The sequence below is a fragment of the Ceratotherium simum genome, chromosome 14 (assembly GCF_057802395.1).
Source record: "Ceratotherium simum simum isolate JZ-2026a chromosome 14, ASM5780239v1, whole genome shotgun sequence".
Lineage (NCBI taxonomy): Eukaryota > Metazoa > Chordata > Mammalia > Perissodactyla > Rhinocerotidae > Ceratotherium > Ceratotherium simum.
This window is the reverse complement of record NC_141913.1, coordinates 15,824,249-15,848,434: the sequence shown is the minus strand read 5'-3', so window position 1 is coordinate 15,848,434 and position 24,186 is coordinate 15,824,249. Positions and strand designations below refer to the sequence as shown.

General features: G+C 38.2%; 1 protein-coding gene across 7 annotated transcripts in view; it reads left to right on the top strand.

Moving 5' to 3' along the window:
* The window catches only part of OSBPL1A (oxysterol binding protein like 1A), a 147,132-nt gene that overhangs the window by 60,480 nt on the left and 62,466 nt on the right, over positions 1 to 24,186 (top strand). For 6 of the 7 annotated variants that reach the window (XM_014780265.2, XM_087439075.1, XM_087439077.1 and 3 more), the window contains 2 exons: positions 4,304 to 4,467; positions 21,682 to 21,838. In XM_014780265.2, coding sequence (XP_014635751.1) covers positions 21,777 to 21,838 — 62 coding nt within the window. In that variant the 5' untranslated portion in view covers positions 4,304 to 4,467; positions 21,682 to 21,776. Of the gene's footprint in view, positions 1 to 4,303; positions 4,468 to 21,681; positions 21,839 to 24,186 lie in introns of those variants that run through there. The other variant, XM_087439079.1, reaches the window with a different exon arrangement.

Here is a 24,186-nt window from a genome sequence, read left to right as displayed (position 1 = left end):
ATTCGGAAGTAACATTGACCATTGGCATTCACATGAGAGCTCCATCCTCCATTGCCTAAACAATGTGGTAGTCTTCTATGAGCAGAAGAGCCCTTACCAATTGTAAAGGAGCTGACCCACTTTTTAACAGCTGTGTAGGAGGGAGTCACCTAAAGCACGTCTTTAAAAAAGTTTTCAAGTCAGTGTATTGTTGGTCCTATAATAACCACAGAAATAAGTGTCAATGTAATTCCTTATCTGAAAGATAAAATTACATGTTTTTAAATTCCAGATCTAGTATTTCAGGCTTAAGCTAACACATTCTTTGTTACTGTAGCCATACATCCAATAACAAAGAAGAAAAGAGTTAGGCTAATGCTGGTGACCTGACCGGAGTGTGGCCAGTTGAAAGAACTTCACCAGATTGATCATCAAGGCCAGAATTTCACATAACCTGTATTTGGATTATTGGGCACAGTGTTCTGTGAATACTAATCACTTACTCTCCACTTAGTGGTGTCTCTTTGCCAGATTTATTTTCTCTGCTTGATTTAACCTCTGTGAAACAAAGGTAAATAAGGTACTTGATAGAATGAGAGAACAGATAAAACGTGTATACACTGGCTAGCACATGACTGTTTTTAAAACTCTAGATTCTTTTGCTGGCATCCATTCACTGTCAGTGTGAAGAACACTTTGAAAGTATTCATTGTGAATTTCACCTGCCAGCATCAAATGGAGTAAGATGAAAGATTGTTATGTTGAAGTGGTTTGCAGAGACTGCTGGAAAGGCTTGAATTTGCATTAGTCTTAAGGGGCTGCAGAGCAATGTATATGTTTACTCTTAAGTGTGTGGTCGTTCAGTCCTTAAATTTTTCCTAATAAAAAGGTTGACATCAGGGGCTGGACCCGTGGCGTAGTGGTTAGGTTCGGCGTGCTCTGCTTCAGCGGCCTGGGTTCATGGGTTCGGATGCCGGGCACGGACCTACACTGTCAGCCATGCTGTGGCAGTGACCGACATACAAAGTAGGGGAAGAGTGGCACAGATATTAGCTCAGAGCTAGTCTTCCTCACGCAAAAAAAGAGGAAGATTGGCAACAGATGTTACCTCAGGGCGAATCTTCCTCAGCAAAAAAAAAAAAAAAAAAGATTGACATTTATGTTCACTTGCTTATATGTTGATTTTTGTTGTGGGAAAGTCATAGGGCAGAAGGTGTGAATTTTATATGTGAATTTGAAAAATAAAATCTTAACCGTATTCTAGAAATCCTCTAATGTAATTATAAACACATATGTTGGGCTCCACTAATCTTGTAAAGGAAGTTCTTTTTTCCTTTAATAATAACTAGGGCAATTATAGCGTGAGGACTTAAAAAACCATCATCAGTGTGCGTATATTGATATGGAATATAAATGAAGTGCTGTGCCTGGAATTACGAAGAGGTAGTGTATAAAAGGAACTGTTTCTGTTACAACACGGTTTCTAAGCTACCAAATGAGAATTTGTATTTGTAAACAAAGTTTAAAAGTAAGATGAAGATTTTATGAATTTGCACTCTGCATAACTTGAGCACTAGTTCTACACTAATTTTTCAATGCAGGATATCCCCTAGCTGTTTCTGAAATATTGAGATTGTAGAGGATTTAGAATTAGATTGTTCCAGTGATCCTTCTAATTGACTAAAAAGTGATAGTTAAGTATGTTCTTAGATGCTTCTATAAAGCAATGAGAGGGCTCTTTACTAGTGCAGTTTCTGTGATATATATATATAACTACTCTTTCAGATATATCACTTTACATGGCTGGAGATACTGCCATTTTATGGGTAGTTTTAGAGTAAGGTATCTTCAGTGCAGAAGATCTTGTTATGCTTGAAACTAATGTAAGTGCACTCAGATCAACTGATAGATAAAAGCAAGGTAAGAACTAGAATGGTGGGGGCCGGCCCCGTGGCTTAGCGGTTAAGTGTGCGTGCTCCGCTACTGGCTGCCCGGGTTCAGACCCCGGGCGCACACCGACGGACCGCTTCTCTGGCCATGCTGAGGGCGCATCCCACATACAGCAACTAGAAGGATGTGCACCTATGACATACAACTATCTACTGGGGCTTTGGGGAAAAAAAAGGAGGAGGATTGGCAATAGATGTTAGCTCAGAGCCGGTCTTCCTCAGCAAAAAGAGGAAGATTAGCATGGGTGTTAGCTCAGGGCTGATCTTTCTCACACACACACAAAAAAGAACTAGAATGGTGGCAGAGAGAACAGATGCTGAGGTGGCAGAAATAAAGTAATGTTTATTTTAGATGGATAAAGGATAAATTGGATTTTGAATAAGATTTTGTTGAGGGAACTTGATATTTTGGGGCCTCAATCATTTATTTTGCCAACAGGGAGTGGGAAGTCAGGGGTGAAAGATTTGGATCTTCCTGCAGTGGTGTTTTTGGATAGATAGTGCTAATAGATCTTTTCCATTCAAGGAAAGGATCATTTTGGACATTGTGGTCAATTTTGTCCTTGTTTATAGATAAATGAATTGTCTAACCCATCAAATAGAGGAAGAAGAGCTTTGTTTTTTTTAAATTGACTCCAGCCATAGTAAGAGTATTTCCTCCTCTGGAGATAAAATTTAGATTATAGGAATATTTAAGTATTTTGCCATTTCTTAAAAGTTGTAATTATATGAGTATTTAATTTTTTTTCAGTTTTGCATGTCTTCTCTGCTGATTATTGCTTACTATTATTGCTATTTTTATTGTATTTTCACAGTTATAATAATAATAATCTTGTTGTTGTAATGATAAACACTAAGGTGCCTGAGGGCTGGAACTATCCCAAGATAATAAAAATGTGACCCTGTATATGTTATGAACTTAGCATATCAATAAAACTGTATTTTAAGTTATATCTGGCACTCCTGGAGTGTTGTACCTAATGTGAGGCTCTCAGGAACTCAGAGCCACAAAGGGCTCTGGAGTCAGAACAGAGGAGGAGATCACTGAGTCCTTGGGGACCAAGAGAAGGGGAATGTGAGCGGAAATGTCAGCAAGTGAGAGGATGAGTAATTCAGAGAGCATTTGTGCGAGAGTTCTACAGCTCCCAAGAGGCAGAGACAGAAATTTTGACCTGGAGGAGGTTTTGGAGGTCACTCCTTCTAGTGCTTTTCAAACTTTTGGAACAGCCCCTGGGTTTGGGCCTTGAAGGGACCTCAGGGAGGGGAAGGGAAAGTCAAAGAGGCTCCGGGTCTGTATCCAGTGTCACTCAACCAGTGTCACTCAGCACAGTTCTGTTTTCTAAAACGTCTGTTTTATATGTTGGGGTTATATTTGAGAAATAGGTTCTGCTGCTAAAGTTTTAGAAAAAGTCCACTGAGTCCACTGAGTTGAAGACCACTGATTAGATTATTAGGTGATAATAGAATCCCTATTATAAAAAAGGAAACAGGAACGGGAGACTTCTGAGATTACACAGTGAGGATTGGAGATCCCAGCTTTTCTGGCCCCTGTCTAGAGTGCCACATGGGCTCCAGAAATTGAGGGAGATTATGAAATAGTTGTGATTTCCAGAGTTCTGATACAAAGATAGGTGAAACTATCCATACCAAGTCTAGTACCTGCTATTTTATATGAGGATTATGTTACTTAAATTTTAGAAGGTTTTAGTTAACTATAAAAGTTCAGATGCTCTTGAATTATATAGGAAGAATAGATTGTATCTTCAGAGGATGAAAGTTTTGCCTTTTCTATAATCTGTTGTTCTTTTAGTGTACTAAATTCAAGGTGAAATATGGAGCCAAAACCAAAATATGGAATTGAAAAATAGAAATCAAAATGTCATTATCTGGCCACTTGTTTCCCTTCGTTTGATATAGCAACATTTTGGAAGTAAACTGGAGGAATATATCTTATGCTTTGATGTGGTACACATTTTAATAATTAAAATGGTTTTAATTCTTTATTTTGTTCAAAAACTGGCTTCTCAATTTCATGATTAATGTAGAGAGAAATATTCTCTATTTTAAAAAGTTTTTATATGATTTTTGAATTGGCTAATGTTCTTATACTAGGATCCTGATCATTTGAGCTGAATTTGTTTGCTAGTTCTTAATCTATTTTCATTAGCTAGAACTGTTGTAAGAAAAGGCCCCACGAGAAGAACAGAATTAGCTTAGCAATTTTGCTCATTCATCCGTGTGTATATTACACAATTGTTTTCATTTCTGATGTTGCAATTGAATTGGATCAAAAGCAAATAATTTTCACATTCTTCTGAGTAAGTCTGTGTCTCCTGTCAGTCTGAAGTCTTTTTTGTATATCTGTTTTCTTCTAGGTGAGGAATTTTAAATTGGAACAAGAGCAAGGAAAACACCAAAATCCTGTTAGAAGCACCGGAGACTCTAGCCACTGAACATCATGAATTAGAGCAGTCTCTGGTTCAAAGCTCACCACCTCTCAGCATCCTTAGTGAGGACGAGTTATAGGATGCGTTGTCAGGTAATTCTAGAATCCTGCCATCTGTCTTGTTGGTCATTTAAAGTCTACCACCTAAATGTCTTCTTAGAGTGGTGTTACCTTGAGTTTCCTGGAGTAAAGAGTAGAAATGTATCACTACAGCTCCCCAAACTACCTTTTTTTGTGTGTCATGTTATTAGGGCAGGAGCCTGAAAGTTTGGAATGAAAGTCATCACTGAGTCTGCCTTTGTTGACGGCATATGCTATGCTAGGGCTGGAGCGCTGTTAAAACTGCACAGATTTAGTTTATTCCTTTATTCAGTGACCATTAAATACCTCCTAGTGCCAGGTGCTATTACATGTTTAAGGATAGAGAGATGGACAGTTTCTGTCCTCAGAGAGGTCTTAGTGTAAAGAATACAGATAAGTAACAGTTGGTTATAGTACAGTATGCTAAGTGCCAAAGCAGAGGTGAGACCATAGTGTAGCTGGAGCAGAGAAAAGAAAGTGCTTAACTTTGCCTCAGAAATACATGCCAAAGAGCAGTGTAGCATACTGGCAACAAGCAGGGACTCCAGAGCCAGGTTGCCTGAATTGGAATCCTCCCTCTCACAGTAGCCAGCTGTGTGGCCTTGAGCAAGTTCCATGACCTTTCTGGTTCTCAGTTTACACATATTTAAAATGAAGATAATTATAGTATCCATTTCAACGGGTTAAGTCAGGATTAAATGAGTTCATATGTTTAAATAGTGTTTAGGACAGTGCCTGACGTGTACTAGGTACTCAAAAAGCAGGAGATGTATATGGAGAGTTGAGAATGACTTGCGAGAGGAGGTGCTGCTAAGTAGTTTTGATCCTTTAGGAATTTACTTTAGAATTTTTGAGGTAGGTGTGGGTGGGGGAGTGGAAGGAAGCATGGAAAGGAGTGTTTGGAGATCACTGAGATCGAGAACAATTAATTCTTTTAAGTGAGGAAATTAAGTGCTTATGTAATAGATGAACGTATGCCATTACTGGATCTCACAAAACTTAACCATAGAAGCAGGAGACCTCAGTGGATATGGAGTTAAAGGATCAAATTCATAATAGCAAATTAAAGGAAGCACAGTGAGAGGTGGTAGAAATGAGAACTAAAGAAGATTAGATTAAGGAAGTTAAAGAAAATGGTGTGATAATATAGGACAAGGAAAATGATGTTGGTAGACTTATGGAGAAGAGATTCGTTATATAAGATAAACAGGGAAAATAGGAACATTATTATTAGAAGTGTGATATAATCAAAAGAAGGGGAAAAAAGTCATTTTAATCATGAGATTTTGGAATAATTAGAGAAAAGATGATAATGATGATGATGTTGTCAATTAGATATGGTATTTGTGAAAAGAGTGACTCATACTGGGAAGAAAAAGTAAAGATAAGATTTGAAGGCAGTGGAATGAGTGACAGGGTAAGAGGAGGGTGAATGGCATTTTTGGCTGCTGACATTTATTCCCATCTACACTGTGCCAAGTTCAGTAGTGTTATCTCCTGTATTTCTTCTATTTGGGGCATCTAAGAAGGAAAGTCACTGGGAGTGATTCATGGCATTCCTGTGCCATATCTATGGCAGTGCCCATTCTACCTTCAAATCATACCTTGAGTCCATCTCTGTTCTATTACTATAGTGTAGCGGTTAAAAGTGTAGGTATTGCGGCTAGAATGCTGTTGATAAGTTATGGCTCATGTGCTTCCTATACCCTCTGGAAAGTTATTTCACTTTTCTGTGCCTCATTTCTTCATCTTCAAGTGGGTTGTAGAATTATTGTGAGGGGTAAATTAATAAATATTTGTACTTAAAACAGTGCCTGGCACTCTAAGAGGATGACAGATGCTAGCTGTCATTATCATCACCTCTGCTGCACACACTCTGTCTAGCCTCCTAACTGATCTCTGTGCTTCCAGCCTTGCCTTCCTAAAGTTCACTCTCTACACACCATCCACAGTGACACTGTGTAGACAATCACATCATCGCATTCCCCTGCCTAAAATCCTTCAGTGGCTTCTCATTGCATCTAGAAGAAAATTCAGACTTCTTAATGGGCCTTCCAGGTTATCAACATGATCCAGACCCTGCCTCTCTCTTCAAACCAGTCTTGTCCCCTTGTTCCCTTCACTTACTGTGCTCTCGCCACACTGGCCTTCTGCAGTTCTCAAATGCAGTAGTGACAGCAGGCAGTTGGATACAGAGTTAAACGAGAAGAAGAAAAAGTATACAAAGCTATATTTCATTTGAAGCGTATTTTTAATTGCTGAATCAGAATAATAGATTAAATCAAGCCCATTCTAATATTTAAAAGATATGAAAAAAAAGATTTTTAAAGATGCTTCTCTTAAAATATTTGTAAATTGGGGCCGGCCCGGTGGCGCAAGCGGTTGGGTGCGCGCGCTCCGCTGCGGCGGCCCGGGGTTCGCTGGTTCGGATCCCGGGCGCGCACCGACGCACTGCTTTGGCAAGTCATGCTGTGGCGGCGTCCCATATAAAGAGGAGGATGGGCACGGATGTTAGCCCAGGGCCGTCTTCCTCGGCAAAAAAAAAGGAGGATTGGCGGATGTTAGCACAGGGCTGATCTCCTCACAAAAAAAAAAAAAAAAAAAAAAAAAAAAAAGAATTTGTAAATTATTTTCACTAAATGCTTGATCTTCTTTTTAAAAGTTGCCTACAACTTCTGTTACTTTCTTTAAGAGAAAAGGATAATTTTATTCGTATAGATTTAAAGTCCATGTGACTTCTTGTTTTCCTTTATCATGTCCCTTTAAGTATTTTCAGATAAGCAGGATTAGTGAAAATCTACTAATACAGTGGGTGAGACAAACTTCGATGCAAGCCTACAGTGTAGTATAATTTTTCCAGCCCCCTGGGATTTTTTGATTATTTAAAAATTATTTTTCCAGTATGTTTAGTGACTAAAGATTTTACAAAATTCCATAAAGCAAACATTTCTTTCTCACAATTTGGTTGAATTCCATTGTGTAACATGATTTGAAAGGAGCTAAATCTAATGAAACATCACGTTTTTTCCTCATTGTGTGTGTGTGTTTAAGGAATGAAATGGTTATGTCGAGTGAAATTTCCGATATTATTGTAAATGAACACTTCCTGGGAAGAGGGCTATACATTTATGCGTATTGAAGCAAAAAGATTTACTGAGAAACTAAAAGCTAATTCTGTGGAAAAATTCCATTCTGCCAGCAAATAAAGTATGGAAATATGTAGAAGGAACCACTTTAGGGAAGAAGAAAGTAGTTCCTTCTGCATTTTCCTACCACATTTCTACCCTTTCGGTTTCACCTTTACTTTATGCTGCCCTTTTCTCCTCCTACCAAAGCTCTCAAATATCTCTCAATTATCTTCTCTCCTAGGTAGTCTTTCCTGACTCCCCCAGGCAGAATTGAGCATTTCTTCTTTTGTATTCCCTCAGTTTACACCTTTTTTATAGCCCTATCCTTGTATTGTGCTTGTCTCTTTTTGATGGAAGGGACCTTATCTATTTATATCCCTGAAATACTTAGCATAGAATCATAGTTGCTCTCTAAATGTTTTTTGAAGGCAGGTTGTTGACCAAATGTCATTGATATTTCTGTCTTCCCTAAAAACATATTGGTATTCAATAAAGAGAATCAGTAATGCTTGCTGATTTTATACAGTCTGCATACACTACTTGAGATGCTGTGTGGGAAAGGAGGGATGGGTGACAAAGGAGTAAGCAGGGATGAGGTAGTATTAAAAGGTAAGATTTGTTCTCAAGGAACTTACAATCAAGTTGGAGCTGTAAGACCTGCTCACAGAGATGGGGAAATGAAAAAGTAGCTAAGGGGGAGAAAACTAAAGGTGCATGGGTTTATGAATCTCTGATAATCTTCTAAGGAATTATTTTTGAAACATGTGTTACCTGTTAAGTAATTTCATGGCTATTACTCTTTAGTATTGGTCTGAGATAGCAGTTTCATGAAAATGCCTGCCTTTTAAATATTATAACTTAAAAATATATTGTTTTTCTTACTGTCTGTTCATTTTCCTTTTTAGAAACATGTTGAGATCAGTTGCTCAAGAAAGGCTTTCTTGCTGAGTTTTTTTCTTAATGCTATTTTGGTCGAAATGTGCATGAATAATGCATAAAATCCAATAGCATAGAGTGGCAAAACCAATAGATAGTTATGTCATGGAATTGAAGCCAGTTTTAGCATTTCTCAGCAGTTGCAAGAGTAGGTGCTTATGTCTTTCTAAATCAAAACTTTCAAAATGGAAAGTGGTAATATAATGTTACAGTTTTGGTTTTGTCTGGAGGAGAAGAACACAGGAACAGTTAGGACGTATGTCAGAAAAAGTTTAATCCAATAAATACAAGAGGTCATAGTTGAGAAAAAATAATAACATGTCAGTAGTAAGTGTCAGTCGACACTGACATTTTGCCTCTAGAAGATACAGGATTTGACCAAGGTGGTCAGTGTTGTTGGGAAGAAGGCAGAAATGCGTCTTGGCCTTTCAGTTAGACCCTGTGAACGCTGTGCTTTATGTTCCCAGGCCCGGTGTTCTCTCCTCCTACAGGTTATTTTTGAAATAGCTGTGCATTCCTTTTTTGGGTCTTTTCTCTGTGTCTTTTCTATGATCTGAACGTGCCTGGTACATCTTACCCACCTCTGTATTCCCAGTACTTATTTCTCTCATCCCCTTTTTTTTGACAATTAGCCGTACTGCCTTGTTCTTACCCTTTTTCTTGTTATATAACTTTTTGTGTATTTCTCCTTTATTTCTCCAACAACATTGCATGTCCCTTAAGGACAGAGACCTTGTTGTGTTAACTTTTGTATTTCCTCTATTGCTCAGCACAAAACAGGGTAATTGGTTGATGTGATGTGAGTACCATAGAATATAACAGTTATTAAACACCTTCTATATGTAATATATGGCACAACATTCTGCAGAAAATCTACATAGTAGCAGGGGCTCTTAATCTAGTTTTGTGTGTATAGCATTAAAAAATTATCCAGCAGCTTACTCATATCGTATATATGTTGTAGATAAACACAGGTGAATGTAATTTATCCTTATAGGTGTGGGGTTGACCTTCTGGGCCCATCTTCGTTATCTAAAATATTTTTATTAACTAAATTAATGTCTCCACTAAATATTTATTGTGAAACCATGCACATTTTGTACTGTCCTTAGCATTGAGAGGATTTCATTAACCACACTTACTTATTGATTGCCCACTGTGTGCCAGATGCTTTGTTAGGCATGGCGATATCAAGGTAAATAAGATCCAGTCCCTGAATTGTAGTCAGTCTAGGTGAAGAGACTAATGCATGGAAAGATAGTTACAATGCCATGTGAAAGGGATCTGGTCCTCCAGCCCGCTGCAGTTACTCACTCCCAAGATCAGACCGTAGAGTTTGCCTTCCTCAATCACTGTATCTGTGCCATAAACTCAGTTTTATACATTCCGCAGTTTGACCACTATCTTCTGTCTTTCGACCCACTCTCACAAAAACCCTGATCCCAACATTTCTTTGACCACAGCAGGACATCTACTTCATCTTTTCACCATCCCTCACTCCACTTGTGTCGTCACTTCCCTCCTTACTTAGATTGCATGGGGTATCATATTCACTCCCCTGCCTTTTTCTCCCTGCATTATACTCATCTGGCAAAACTCCAGTCCATCCCTCTCCCCATTCCATACCAGTCCTCAAGTGACTAGGTGAGGCTGGAGACAAAAAGAAGGCCACTCTGGCTGGTCTTGCTTTAAATCCATGGCTATTAACTTCTGTTGTGCCCTTTTGCTGTCCAGCAGTCCTACTACATTTCTCTAGTCAGTTCCTTTTACATGTTTATTTCATACTTATCTCACCTAAAATTTCTAATACCTTCTCTTCCGTCTTGCTTCATCTGAGGACATTGTTTATGTCACAGAGAAACTCCTCATGTTTCCACTATCAAAGCCACCCACACACCTGGATGTGTACGTAAGTGTACATACTCTGCCTTCTCTACATTGATGAATGTTATGTCCCTAATTGAAGCCAACCTCTCCATTTGTGACTGGGTTCCTACCCCTCTGACCTACATAAGGACATTTAATGCAGCTCCTTCTCTCTCTTAGGTAATCAATTATTCCTTGTCCCCATCAGCTGTCTTATCTTTAAAAATGCTATATATTATAAAAACACCTTTGATCTTACATCACTTTCCTTTCTTATCATTCTTTCTTGACATTCTCCATTTGTATGTTTATTATCACCATTCTACTTTAATTGCTCTTGATTATATCACCATTCTAATATACTCACTTGCCTAATTGAGTGCTCCTTTCTCAGTTCTCATCTTCGTTTACCTTTCCGCAGCGCTTAAAGTTGTTGATCACTCCTGCCTTTACAGAACACTTTCTTTACTTGCTTCCATAATACTACCCTTATTTGATTTTATTTCTCAGTTTCCTTTGCTGGTCCTTTTCATCCTTCCAACTTTAGATGTTAAAGTGTCTAAGGGTGCAGGCATTGAACCTCTTCTCTTTTCTTTCTACACTTACTCTCTGGATCTTTGTACTCAGAGTATGGTCTGAGGATCAGTAGCATCAGCATTACCTGGGAGCTTGCTGGAACTGCAGAACCTAAGACCCCAACTCAGACCTAGTGAATAAGAATCTGCAGTTTTGGGCCGGCCCTGTGGCTTAGCGGTTAAGTGCGTGCTCTCTGATGCTGGCGGCCCGGGTTCGGATCCCGGGCGCACACCGACGCACCGCTTCTCCGGCCACGCTGAGGCCGTGTCCCACATACAGCAACTAGAAGGATGTGCAACTATGACATACAACTATCTACTGGGGCTTTGGGGTGAAAATAAATAAATAAATCTTTAAAAAAAAAAAAAAAGAATCTGCAGTTTTTTCAAATTCATAAGTGATTCATATGGACATTAAAGCTTGAGCAGCATTGCCTTACGTGACCTTATCTAGCCCCATGCCTTTAAATATTGTCTGTATTCTGATAAATCTGTAATTTTGTGTCTCCAGCCTCAGTCTTCCCCCTGAATTTCGGTCTCGTGTCTAACCATTTACTTGGCATGTTCACTTAAATGTCTGAGATCTCCTAAATGTCTTAAAATGTCCAGAAAAGAACTCTTGATTTCTACTCACAAGTCTGCCTCTTCTGTAGTCTTCCACATTTTAGTAGATGGAAGATCTATCTTTCCAGTTGCTTTGGCCAAGGCTAAGAACTTTTGAATCATCCATCACAGACTGTTGTGGTTTTTTGTGTTTTTTTTCCCCTTACTTCCATATTTAGTCCATCAACAAATTCTGTCAGATCTACCTTCAAAATATAGCAGAATCCGACTACTTCTCTTTTTTTTAATTTTTTTATTTATTTATTTTTTGTGTGAGGAAGATTAGCCCTGAGCTAACATCTGTGGCCAATGCTCCTGTTTTTGCTGAGGAAGACTGGCCCTGGGCTAACATCCATGCCCATCTTCCTCCATTTTATATGGGATGCCGCCACAGCATGGCCTGACAAATGGTGCGTCGGTGCGCTCCAGGGATCCGAACCCCGGGCCACTGCAGCGGAAAGTGTGCACTTAACCGCTATGCCACCAGGCCAGCCCTTGACTACTTCTCATAATTCCACTCTTATCACCCAGACCCAAGCCCCTACCATCTCTTGCCTGGGTTATTACAGTAGTTTTCTAATGGTCTCTCTGCTTGCACCCTTATTTCCAACAATATTTTAAACACAGCATTCAGAGTAATCATTTTGAAACATGAATTGGTTCATATCAGTTCTCTGCACAGAACCCTCCAATGGCTTTGTTTCTTGGCTAGAATAAAAGCCCAAGTCCTAGGTGATCTCACCCTCTGCCACCTTTCTAAAATCTGCCTGTGTCCTCCTCACTCACTTTCTTCTACCGCTCTGACCTCAGTGCTGGTTCTTGAACTTGCCAAGCATGTTCTCCCTTAGGCCTTTGCTTTTCATCATTTCCTCTGCCTGGAACTCTCCTATCCCAAATATCTACAGTGCACACTCCTTCACATCCTTCATTTTTCTGCTCAGAGAGACCTTCACTGTATCATTTTCTATCCCTTTTTCTGCCTTTCTTTTAATAGCACATTTCACATAATATTTATTTATTTGTTGATCTCCCACAGTTAGAATGTAAGCTCCTCAGTGAGGGGAAGCGATCTTGTTTAATTCACTGATGTGTTCCCAGCCTTTAGAATAGTGCTAGACAAAGAAAGAGGTGCTCAATAAGTCTTTGTTAAACAAGTTAATGAGTAAGTACCACCAAATGGTACATAAAGAGTGTTACAGAAATTCAGAGGAGTGGCAGCTGACTGCTTGGCAAAGTTGGAGAAAGCATCACAAAATAAATGACATTCAAGGGGTGTTTTGAAGAGTCAGTAAAGAGTTCTCCAGACAGATAAGATGGGGGAGAATATTCTTTGTGGAGGAAGACAACACATGCAAAGGTAGAAAAAAATAGTTTCCAAAAGCATCATGAGGGCTGGCCCCATGGCTTAGTGGTTAAGTGCGTGCGCTCCGCTACTGGCGGCCCGGGTTCGGATCCCAGGCGCGCACCGACGCACTGCTTCTCCGGCCATGGTGAGGCCGCATCCCACATACAGCAACTAGAAGGATGTGCAACTATGACATACAACTATCTGCTGGGGCTTTGGGGAAAAAAAAGGGAGGAGGATTGGCAGTGGATGTTAGCTCAGAGCCGGTCTTCCTCAACAAAAAGAGGAGGATTAGCATGGGTGTTAGCTCAGGGCTGATCCTCCTCACAAATAAATAAATAAATAAATAAATAAATAAATAAATAAATAAAGTCATGGTAACTTTAAAAAAAAAAAGCATCATGAAATGTGCTGTGGCCAAAGCAGGGGTGAGTATTTTATTTTGGATGCTGAGAGAGAGTGACAAGATGAAGCCAAGAAAACAGTTTAGGATCAGCTTATAGGGAGTCTTGTTATAAGATTCTGCTGAAGAATTTGAATTTTAGCATATAGTTGGTGGTTGCCAACAGAGATAATTAAGTATATAGAGTGATGTCAGATTAATGTTTTATAAAAATTCATTTGTTTAGTAAACATTGTGCAATTCTTATAATATGCTTGCATTATACTAAGAATTGGGAATTCAAAGAAAGTAAGACGTGGTCCCTACTCAGGAGTTCACATTCTAGTAGAATATTTGTGTTTTAGGAGTGAAGACTGATTTGAGGTCCTAGTGTCCTAGGTGAGAGGTGACAAGAGTTTGAATAAAAGCAGTTTAAATGAGAATGGAAAGTTTCAATTGTCTCCCTTTATTGCTGTAGTGAACATGAATCCTTCTGACCTTTGCTCAAGGATCAGAGGCTTCTTCAGGGAAGCCTAGTTGACTTTCTTGACTTAATTATCCCTGTTTATAAGCTCTCAGTGCACCATAGTACCATAGCATTTCCCTTAATTGAAATTTTGTACTCATTTGTATGATTATTTGGTTTTTGTCAGTCATGCCACTCAACCAGACAGTGAATTCCATGAGGAACTCGGCCTCCCTAGCAACTAGCATAAATTCTGGCTCATATTAGGAGTTCAAATATTTGAGTGAATGCAATTTTGAGATACATTTTTAAGGCTAAATTGAATGAACTTGAGGACCAGTTGGTTGTGGAGGATAACGATATCCTTAGGCTTCCCATCTCTTTACTGAAAATACTCAGTTTGGCCCAAAGCATCTCAAATTCTGTATGATGGAAACTGAACTTGTCAGCCTGTTCTGCCCACTTCTGTATACCCTGTCTTGGTTAATGGCGTTGTCATCTACCCACTGTGAAAACTGCAAATGTGGAAGTCATCTTTTGCCTCTTTTACTTGCACCCCCACATATCCAGGTATCTAGTCTTTTCCTCCCCCCTCCCCAGTATTCACTGGCAGTGCCTTAGTTCAACTTCCCCCTCCTTTTGACCCCGTAGACTATGACAGTACCTTCTAACAGGTTTCCTTGCTTCTAGTCTTTGTCCCTGCCAGCCCGTCTTCTACCTTACATATTGTCAGGTGCGATAGGCTGAAAAATGGCCACCCAAAGATATGTCCACCTTCTAATCCCAGGAATTTATAACCTTTTTTTTGGAAAAAAGATCTTTGCATATGTGATTAAGTTAAGGATCTTGAGAAGACAAGATCATCATGGATTATCTGGGTGGGACCTAAATGCTGTCACAAGTATCATTCTAAGAGAAAGGTAGAGGGAGATTAGACAGACATAGAGTGGTGAAGGCAATGTGAAGATGGAGGCAGAGACTACAGTAATGTGGCCACAAGCCCAGGAACGCCGGCAGCCACCAAAGCTGACAGAAATAAGGAATGTATTCTCTAAAAGAGCCCCCAGCGGGACAGTGGTCCTGCCAACACTTTGATTTGGGTCCAGTGAAAGCCATTTTGGACTTCTGGCCTCCAGAATGATGAGACTAAATATTTGTTGTTTTAAGCCACCAAGTTTGTGGTAATTGTTACAGTGGCCATGAAACACGAATACATCAGAGTTATCTGTAAAGTCTAAAACTGATCTATCACTCTCTGGAAAAACATCCAATGACCCGCCCCCCCTTACTAAAGATTAAGTCCATACTCTGTGATCTGACCCACTTTAAAGCTTTATCTCTGGCGACCACATCTTTTCCCTCTGACCACTCTCCTCTCTGGCTATGCCAGATATTCTTGGACACACCTTGTTCTTTCAGGCCTTGGGGCTGTTTGCTCTTCGCCTAACACCCAGTATTCTCTTTTCCTGCCTTAAACTCTTATTCATCACTGCAGCTCAAATGTCATCTCTGCTTGGAAACTTACCCTGGTTCCCCTAAGAGTGACTTCTTCCACTATTCCTACAAACACTTTGTATAAGCTTATGTTTACTTGTGTGTCTTCCGCTAGATTGGACTTTGAATACTTGGAGGGCACCAACCGTATCTCAGTAAGCTTTCTAAACTGTTTCAGCAGCTAGCCTTTTGCCTGGTGTGTGGAAGGTACTTGATAAACATTGATTTATTAAATTGAAGTCACATGAAAATACTTTGTTTTATAACTATAGATTATTTTGTAACTGGTCTTTAGTTCGAGAATTATTTTCTTTGTAGAGTGAATGCGTAGATGACCTTCTTGAAAATAATTTTAAGGATATCAGCAAGACAAATGGGCCTTGTCTGGACTGGATTTAGTAGTCCAAAATAGATAAACATAAGATTTCCAGTAGCCCACACACAATGGTTTGTATAATTATTCATCTTCAATTACATGTGCAGATTTTGCAAGTTGTGGAAAATAGTAGTACATTTAGTTGCTTGGGGACAAGCGAATACTGTTAAGAAACTCTGTCGTAAACAACACTATATACCTTTTGGCTGATTTGACCTTGGACATCATTCGGAGAGGATATGTCTAGAATGTCTCTGACTTTTGTTGCTTACTGCCAAAATTCTGTTTCGAGCTTTGTCATTTCTTTAGTAGATTATTGTAGCAGTCTCTTGGGAGCCCCTTCTGAACTCATCCTGATTTTCAGTTTACAATTTATTTTAAATGTGGTAGGTTTCATTTATTTTCTTTGTGTTCTTCATATTTACTGTATTATTTTTGAGTTTACACAATTGTACCTTAAAGCTAAATAAAAATTTGGCACTGATAATTTAAGCTTGGGTTACCTTGGGTTACTTGGACATTTTTGGAACATGCCTAGTAAATGGGAAACCATAACAATACAGGGATATTAAATTGAGTGTGTGTGTCTCCTGACCATTTCCTGTTAAAGTAACAGGGGGAGGGGTTATTTGGACATTATCCACAGTTCTTCTACATCTTGCTCCTGTGTACTATTTGTTCTCAAGCTAGTTTTCAAAGGTCATATTCAAAAAAATGTTTATCAGGGTAACATAAGAATTGTTGGCAACATGAATTGTTGTTAACTTCATGACTTCTTCTTTCAGCCTTTTAATAGGAGGAAAAACTCAAAAAAGGGTAGAGGGGCCAGCCTGGTGGTGTAGCGGTTAAGTTTGCGTGCTCTGCTTCGACAGCCCGGGGTTCACAGGTTTGGATCCCGGGCGCAGACCTACGCACCACTTATCAAGCCATGCTGTGGCAGGCATCCCACGTGTAAAGTAGAGGAAGATGGGCACGGATGCTAGCCCAGGGTCACTCTTCCTCCGCAAAAAGAGGAGGATTGGCAATGGATATTAGCTCAGGGCTAATCTTCCTCACACGCACACACACAAAGTAGGATAGAGGTTATGCTCCTCTTAATTCTAAAGTTTTTTTTTTTTTTTAACCACTTTATTGAGGTATGATTGACATATAAAAAGCTGTACATATTTAATATATACAACTTGATGAGTAAAGTTTTAAAGTCTTGTTAACCCAATCACAGCCATTGGCTTCTATGTTATTTGGATGAGAGAAGATTGTGTTCAATCTGGAATGTGTAATTCTAAGTCCCCATGTGGATAGAGCTTTAAAGATCTAGGCCATTGGGGATTTGTCACATTAAAACAAACTATCCATTAATACTACTGTTTTAATTGAGAAAGTAATCAGAATTAATCAGATATTCTTTCTACCTTAAATGCTTGTCTGCAGGCTAGAGAATGTATCTTGTAAAATATAGTCTGTTTTTCAAAGTATTATTCTGACACTTTTTCTGTAAAACATAATTATCAATTAAGCCACCTAAATCCTTTTGGCACTAGATGGGAATAAACAAAGCCACGAATAAGTACATACTAAGTATTGCATTTCCCGTCATTACTCAGGGCTATACACATTTTCCTAATGGCTTATCAGAAGTTCAATAGATAATGTAAAGCTATTTCATAAATCTATTACCCTGTTTTTCAGGGTTCAGTGAAGTATCCTGAAATTTTTGTATGACTTTACTTATTATAGAAACATATATGTTTGTAAGGGTAAAATGCAGCGGGAAATAAAAAGAATAATGAAAGGCTAACTCTTTCTGAAATCTAGCTGTGTGTATTGTTAAATTTCTTTTACTGCATTTAGAAATACTATATCTGTAGAAAAATCAACCAGTTTTTCTTCTATGTGGCTTTGTTTCATCATTGGCATTGAGTTGAGAGATAATAGGACCAGAATATAGTTCATGCATCCAGCATGATAGATCTTTGGCTTTGGCTTGAAAGCTTTTTTGCTTGTTTGTTTGGGTTTGTTTTGTTTACCACTTTAACTATTTTTAAATATACAGTTCAGTGGCATTAAATACATTTACGCTGTTGCACAACCATCACCACCATCCATCTCCAGAACATTTTCATCATCCCAAACTGAAACTCCATACCCATTAAACAATAACTCCCCATCCTCCCCCATGTTTGTTTGTTTTTAAAGCATGAGTATCGTAGCCTTATACTACTATAAGAGAGCACTGTAACCACCAGGAGGCATTAAGCACACTCTTTCCAATACTTTATGTTTTCCACTAAGGCATTAATGTATTGCCCAGTAACATTGGATAGTAGATCAAGTCTGGCCCATTTGATATTTATTTGTGTGGGCAAAATTGAAAAACCTGAAGTTTTAAGATTGAGTTGTCATCTCAAAGGCACTGAGATCTATCACTGATTTACTAATACAGGGAGACTTGAAAATTACTTCTGTGGGCAGGCTTTACCTTGATCCTCCACAGTGGCTATGGCCTCTTTGATATTTAGCTAAACATGTTTGAATTTAAATATATCAAGAACTATGAGTCTCCATGAGAAACCATGCTATACTGGAGATAGACAGATTGGTGTGACTATTGCTATGAAGGCATAATCTACTAAGATGGCTCCCTGTTGCCAACAAAGTAAGTCCAAACTACTTCACACTACTATATATATTAGACATCTCTGTTTGTAGTATTAGAAATAACTGAGCTTTTGTTCTTAACACAGCTCATTAGTTTCTATGTCACAGGCACTGTAAATCTTGTAATTGATCATGTTTCCTTCTTTGCCTTTGAAGCTAGAATGCTCAGAGATAAGTTTGATTTACCTCTAGCAAGTATATAGAACCTCATGGCATGTATTAGAGGACTTCTTCATTCTTAGCTTCATTTTATATTCTCTTTATCATACTGCCTGCCTTTGATTTTTATTTATCCTATATAATCAGCTTCATGACTGATTCATAGCCTCATTTCCATCCAACCACCCCTACTGCCACTTCTTTCTTGTTTCTTCCATTCCCATCTTACTGAATATTTCATTCCTCCCTGTGTTGGGTCATGCTGTTCCCTTTGCTTAGAACAGTTCCTCTATTGTAAATCTCTCCTCCACCCCCACTCTTACTCCTTGTCAACTTACTCAGCTCATCATGAGCCACAATCCTTTCTGGACACTCTGTCCTTCACTCTGTAAAATTGGCTGATCCCTCCTTTGTGGTCCACTGCCTCCATTCAGACTTCTGTTATTGCACCTAGAAAAATTTATTGAACTCGTGTTCACAAAACAGTCTGCCTCTGCTAGACCATGGGCAGGGATAAGATCTTACTATTCTTTGAATCCCACCATTGTCTTGCACATAGTAAAGGAGGGGAGGAATGAATTAAGCAGTGTCAGATGTGGTAGATGAGTCATGCTAACAATTGAAAAATGACCATTGAATTTTGCAATGTGGAAGTAATTGGTGACTTTTCTCAGAGCCTTTCTGGGGAAGGGTGGGGATAGCCTGATTCTATTATAGAGGGAAGGAGATTGGGAGCAGGGTAAAGAGGAGTAAGGATTGGGGGAGGGGAAGAGGTGGAGGAACAAGGAGAAAGGGAGTAGAGGAGAGATGGACTAGGAGGGAACCAGAGAGAGAGAGTCAAGAACTGGTAGCCACAGAGGACAAGGATCTGTACTGCCATCTGATAGTGTATTCCTAGGAGTAAGCATGGTGGTCCCATGATACGGATGAAGGTAGTAGGTCTTCATCTTGTATTCACTAAGTTGAAATCTTGTTTTGAGAAAAGTTGGTCTTTGCTTCATAGAAGCTCTTAGTGTCTTACCTCTTAATTGGTGTTTACTGTATATCTGCTTTTTGTTAAGAATTTTCTTTTTAGGTGGACAGGTTCCTGTCTTATGATTTGTATCTCTTAAATAGCAAATACATTATCCTGTGCAGAGTGAGGTTTAATAAATGCTTGAGGTTTTTTGCTTCAGTGCTTTTTGGTTTTCAGAACATCTAAATTGTAAAGTACTCATGCATCTTAAATAATACTAACCAGTACAGAGTTATTTTTGTTTGACTCTTTAAATTCTTAGTTTTTTTCATATGAAACAAATCTGAAAATGTAGAAGTGAAAAAACCACCCTCAATCCACCACTCTAAGACCACTGTCATTATCTTTGATTCAGGTTTTTCTCATGCTGCTCCATCTGAACAACAACTCTCTCACCTCCACCTGAGCACCACTGTCATTTTTTTTAAGATTTCCTGGTAGCACTGCCTCTCCTGTGTAGCCTTTCCTGACACTCATTTGCCTACCTTAGAAAACTGACTGATCCCCACTTTGCCTCACTGTACCCTAGACAAACTTCTCTCATTTTACTGCTCTCGTTTGTACAGATACCTGTTTACTTGAACCAGACCAATCTTTCTTTAAGGCAGAGTAAAATTATTTTTTTGCTCTGTATTTTAGAGTTGTAAAATGGTATCCTGATTTTTTGTCTTAGTATTATGTTAAAAGCATTTTTCTATTTTATTAAATTGTTTTCATACATGTAATTTTAACAACTGCTTATTTCATCTAATGGGTGACTGTCTCCTTCCTGTTGTTGGCTATTCAGATTGCCTTTAATTTTTTTCAGTGAAAGATTGCCAAAATTGACAATGAAAAATAAATAGCTCTTTAAATTTACTATAAAATATCTGTTTCTTTGTTAAAAGGTATATGACAGAGCAAAAGCATATATTCAGAAATTCCAAAAAATGTTTACTTATTTATAGAAAATAAAAATAACTTTACCAAGATTGAAAGTCTTTCTGCAAGTAACTCACACCATTCCGAGAGTCCAGAGGTCAGGGCTCAAGGTGTGTTATCCAACTTGCAGTTGTGCTTTTCCAGCAGTTGTTACTAATCAACCTAATGTGATGAAAATAGTGTTCCGTGATATTGGTTGCATGCACTAAGGGGAAAATAAAGCACTAAAAAATTTGATTTCCTGAACAGATTAGCTATCATAGATACTGAGCAGATTGCTGATGAATTTATTTAAGGAAGTTTGCTTGAATGTGTGTGAGAATGCTTTCCCAGAGCTGAGGACAGTTGAGTGTATAGTCAGCTGCTTAAGAAGGGAAGTTAGAAGTTACCTCGAATTTACATTTTAATAATAACTTAGGCACTATTTAAAATTTTATGGAGACTGACTGCTGCTCTCAGCTGAAATAAAGAGAGCATTAAACAAAGAGTCAGAAAAGCTGGGTTCAAATCCTGGCTCACCTAACTTGCAAAGTGTGAGACCATCAGCACCCTTGTTAATCTTGTATCCTCCCTTGCCATCACCAAAGCACCCTGGAGATGCTCAGAGGAGATGAAGAATGTGAACATGCCTGAAAACTATAATGTATTACACAAAAATAAGTTGTCTTATTATTCCCCAATAGGCAGATGGCTCCATTCTGAACCCATAGCCAGTTGGGAACATGGCATTTCCATCTTGAAAATGCCTGCCTGATAATTAGATTTTATATAGGCACTTTGGGCTTTAGCACTTGAGGATTTAAATAATATCATACCAGAAGAAGTGTTTTTAAAATATTTTAAAATTACCTTTGCTTTTATGTCTACGTACTGGATATAATTTACATTTCCCACGAGTACAGCCACTATAGCTTTTTCCTTATTTATGAATTTTAAAATTTGAATGCTTTTTTTAAGTTATACTTAAGATGCTTTGAGAGGGAAGGTAAAAATAGAAATTTAGGGGAAAACCACTGTATGTGATTCCTTAAAGAATAGGATAATCTTTGGAAATCTCTTTTAATATATAAAATCTGTTTAATTGTAAGTTTATGTAAACCTATATCTGTTTCATAAATCCACTTTAGCCTTACTGGGTGCAGGTTCTTTGAAATCTCTGAGGAGGTAGTTAATGGATGGATTGTTGAAGGATAAAGTAGGCTGCTTAAGTTTCAAAGCCTGATGCTTTACGGGAGATAGCCATTGTTACCAAAGCCTGGCACCAAAGTTCAGTTCATTGACTGTGAACCTGCTCTGCCACAGATTCTGAATCCGGACGGTCCCTGCGTAGATTGGAAGCAGTAACAGTGCACTCCTTTGAAGAGGAAGGAGAGCATTTGAGCAGTTGAAAACACAGAATGTCTGAAGAAAAAGATTGTGGTGGTGGAGATGCTCTCTCCAATGGCATCAAAAAACACAGGTAGGAGATAGCCTTTAACAGTTATCATTGCTGTCTTTTTATTATAAAGTACATTTGGGTTCGTAAAGAAAAGTACTCCTCCTCTTGGTTTTTTTGTCTCTGTATTGGATATTTATATTGCTATATCACCTCAAGAAAGGATTTGGCTTAAGTACTTTGTCCATTTAAGAGAAGAACATCATCTGTAATTGTAGGAACAAAGCACAAAACTTGGATTTTAGCAACCGTAGTTTTAGGGGAACATAAATCCTTTAGTTGGTCATTTAGAAAGGCTCTTCAGAACTATCTATTGAAATTGATGCTGGGTTCCTTTTTTCATCATACATCTTTTATGATTCTGCCTCCCAATGCTATTTTAGTTTCTAGTCATTTGATCTTCTTGTTGGTTTTATTAAGAGTGGATGGTAATATTGCCTGCCCGTTGATACAATTTAGTTACATTTAAACAAAGACTTTTATTAAGACCCAGGGTTTGTTGAACATATCCATTTTATGCTGTCTAATAACATTAGTATCTTTTTATTCCCTTGATTTAGTCCTAGACATTGTCCCAAATTAATGAGATGTAACAGACACTAGAGTTCTCTGGTTTCAGAGCAAGTTTACAGACACAGTGGCATATGTGCATGCTGGTATTCGTAGAGTAAAATATTTTATCAAATTATCAGTGAAGAATATATCCTGTTGTCATTGTAAAAAGTCCTTATGGGATAAGGAGTTATTAACGGTTAATTTCTACAAGATAGTTTTTTGTTTAAGATTGTAAAGCTCTAACTCCATGTCTGCCCCATGATTCTGGCCACAATTGGTCTCAGTTATTGTTCTGCTGGAAAAAATGTACATGTCACTTCTGAATTCTGTGTAATCATCCCTTGTTAACAAAAATGTCTCCATTTGTGCTTATTTTGAAAAGATCAGTGAGTTTTAGGTAACTAACTAGATAAAACCAGAGTTTTCTTTGGTTGGGTTAGAGGTATCCTCTAAACCTGCTTATTGATGGTTATCTTTTGACGGAGTTTACCATTGCAGATTATGTGGTTAGCAGTGAGTGTCTTTCCTGATTCCCTTCTGCAGTTACCATCAGCTCCTTTGGGGGTCCAGGGCTAAGATCTGTGCAGACCATGAAATACCTAACAGGAAACCTGGCAGGTCTGCCTATCTCTACAGAAGACAGCTTTTAACTATTCAACACATGCATCCTGACAGTCCAGTGAGTACACAGATGACATCTTTGGAGTGTTCAAAGAAGCATACAAGTAGTGGAGATAATTGTTAAAATATCAGAAAGAGCACTGTGCTTAGATGCTGTCGTACCCTAAGGCCAGAGGGAGATTTCTCTGCTTTTCAAGGCCAGTAGCCCTTTTGTGTGTGTATTGTAATCATAACAGTAGTTATTTTGCATTTGACAGAAATTTATTATACTATATTCATATATTCTGTGTTCTGTCTTAGTCAAACCCAGAATGGTACAGATGTGAAAGTTAAGATAAAATTGTTCAAAAAATGAAATTGGGACAGATCACTAAGCAAAACTACGAAGAAATGCAACTATGTAATGACCTAACCAAAAAAGTTAAACTGATAAACAAGATGCAGCTTATTAAACCTATAAATGTAAAACATCCTTCAATTGTTTAGAGGAAACGAGGACAATTTAGGAAATTGTCAGTAGTCAACTATGTGGGAAAACATAACAATTTACTGTTTTAAAAAGTAGCTATCATAAGAGTTTTTTTAAAGCCTGTCTTTTATTCATAAAGTTCTTCTCTAATCAAATAAACAGAGCGTGTGCCACACATAATTTTAAAAGTTTCATTTTAGAATAGGAAAATAGGTGAAGTAGTCAATGTTATCAGATCTCTCTTGCCTGTGCCCTGAATTGCCTTATAAGTAATCTGTTTATAATGGGAAATTATTATATTAATAGTAAGAGTAATTTGAATCAATAGTAATTTTGATGATGCTTTAGAAAAGCGGAAATGTGTTGGTGCTGGGGGATTGGCCTGAAGTGACCATGAAATTTATTTGAAGCCTTTTTTATCTTTAAAAGTCATGTGAAATTTTTATTTGACCTTGTCATATATTTCTGTTCTCTTTAACATTGAAAACTAATTTACTCATCACTTATTTAACTTTCCCATAAAAATCTTACATTTTCCCCTCACCCCATCTCACCACTTACCCCCAGGATATACACACTTAAATTTAGGAAGGAGATGGGAAGAATGTGGATTGTAAAATTAAAAAGAGAGAAGTGCATATTTTAAAATGGGAAAAGAGAAGCCGTACAAATTATAGTTCACATAGAAAGTATTAAATCATAGCTTAACTAATTTGCTGATAAAATG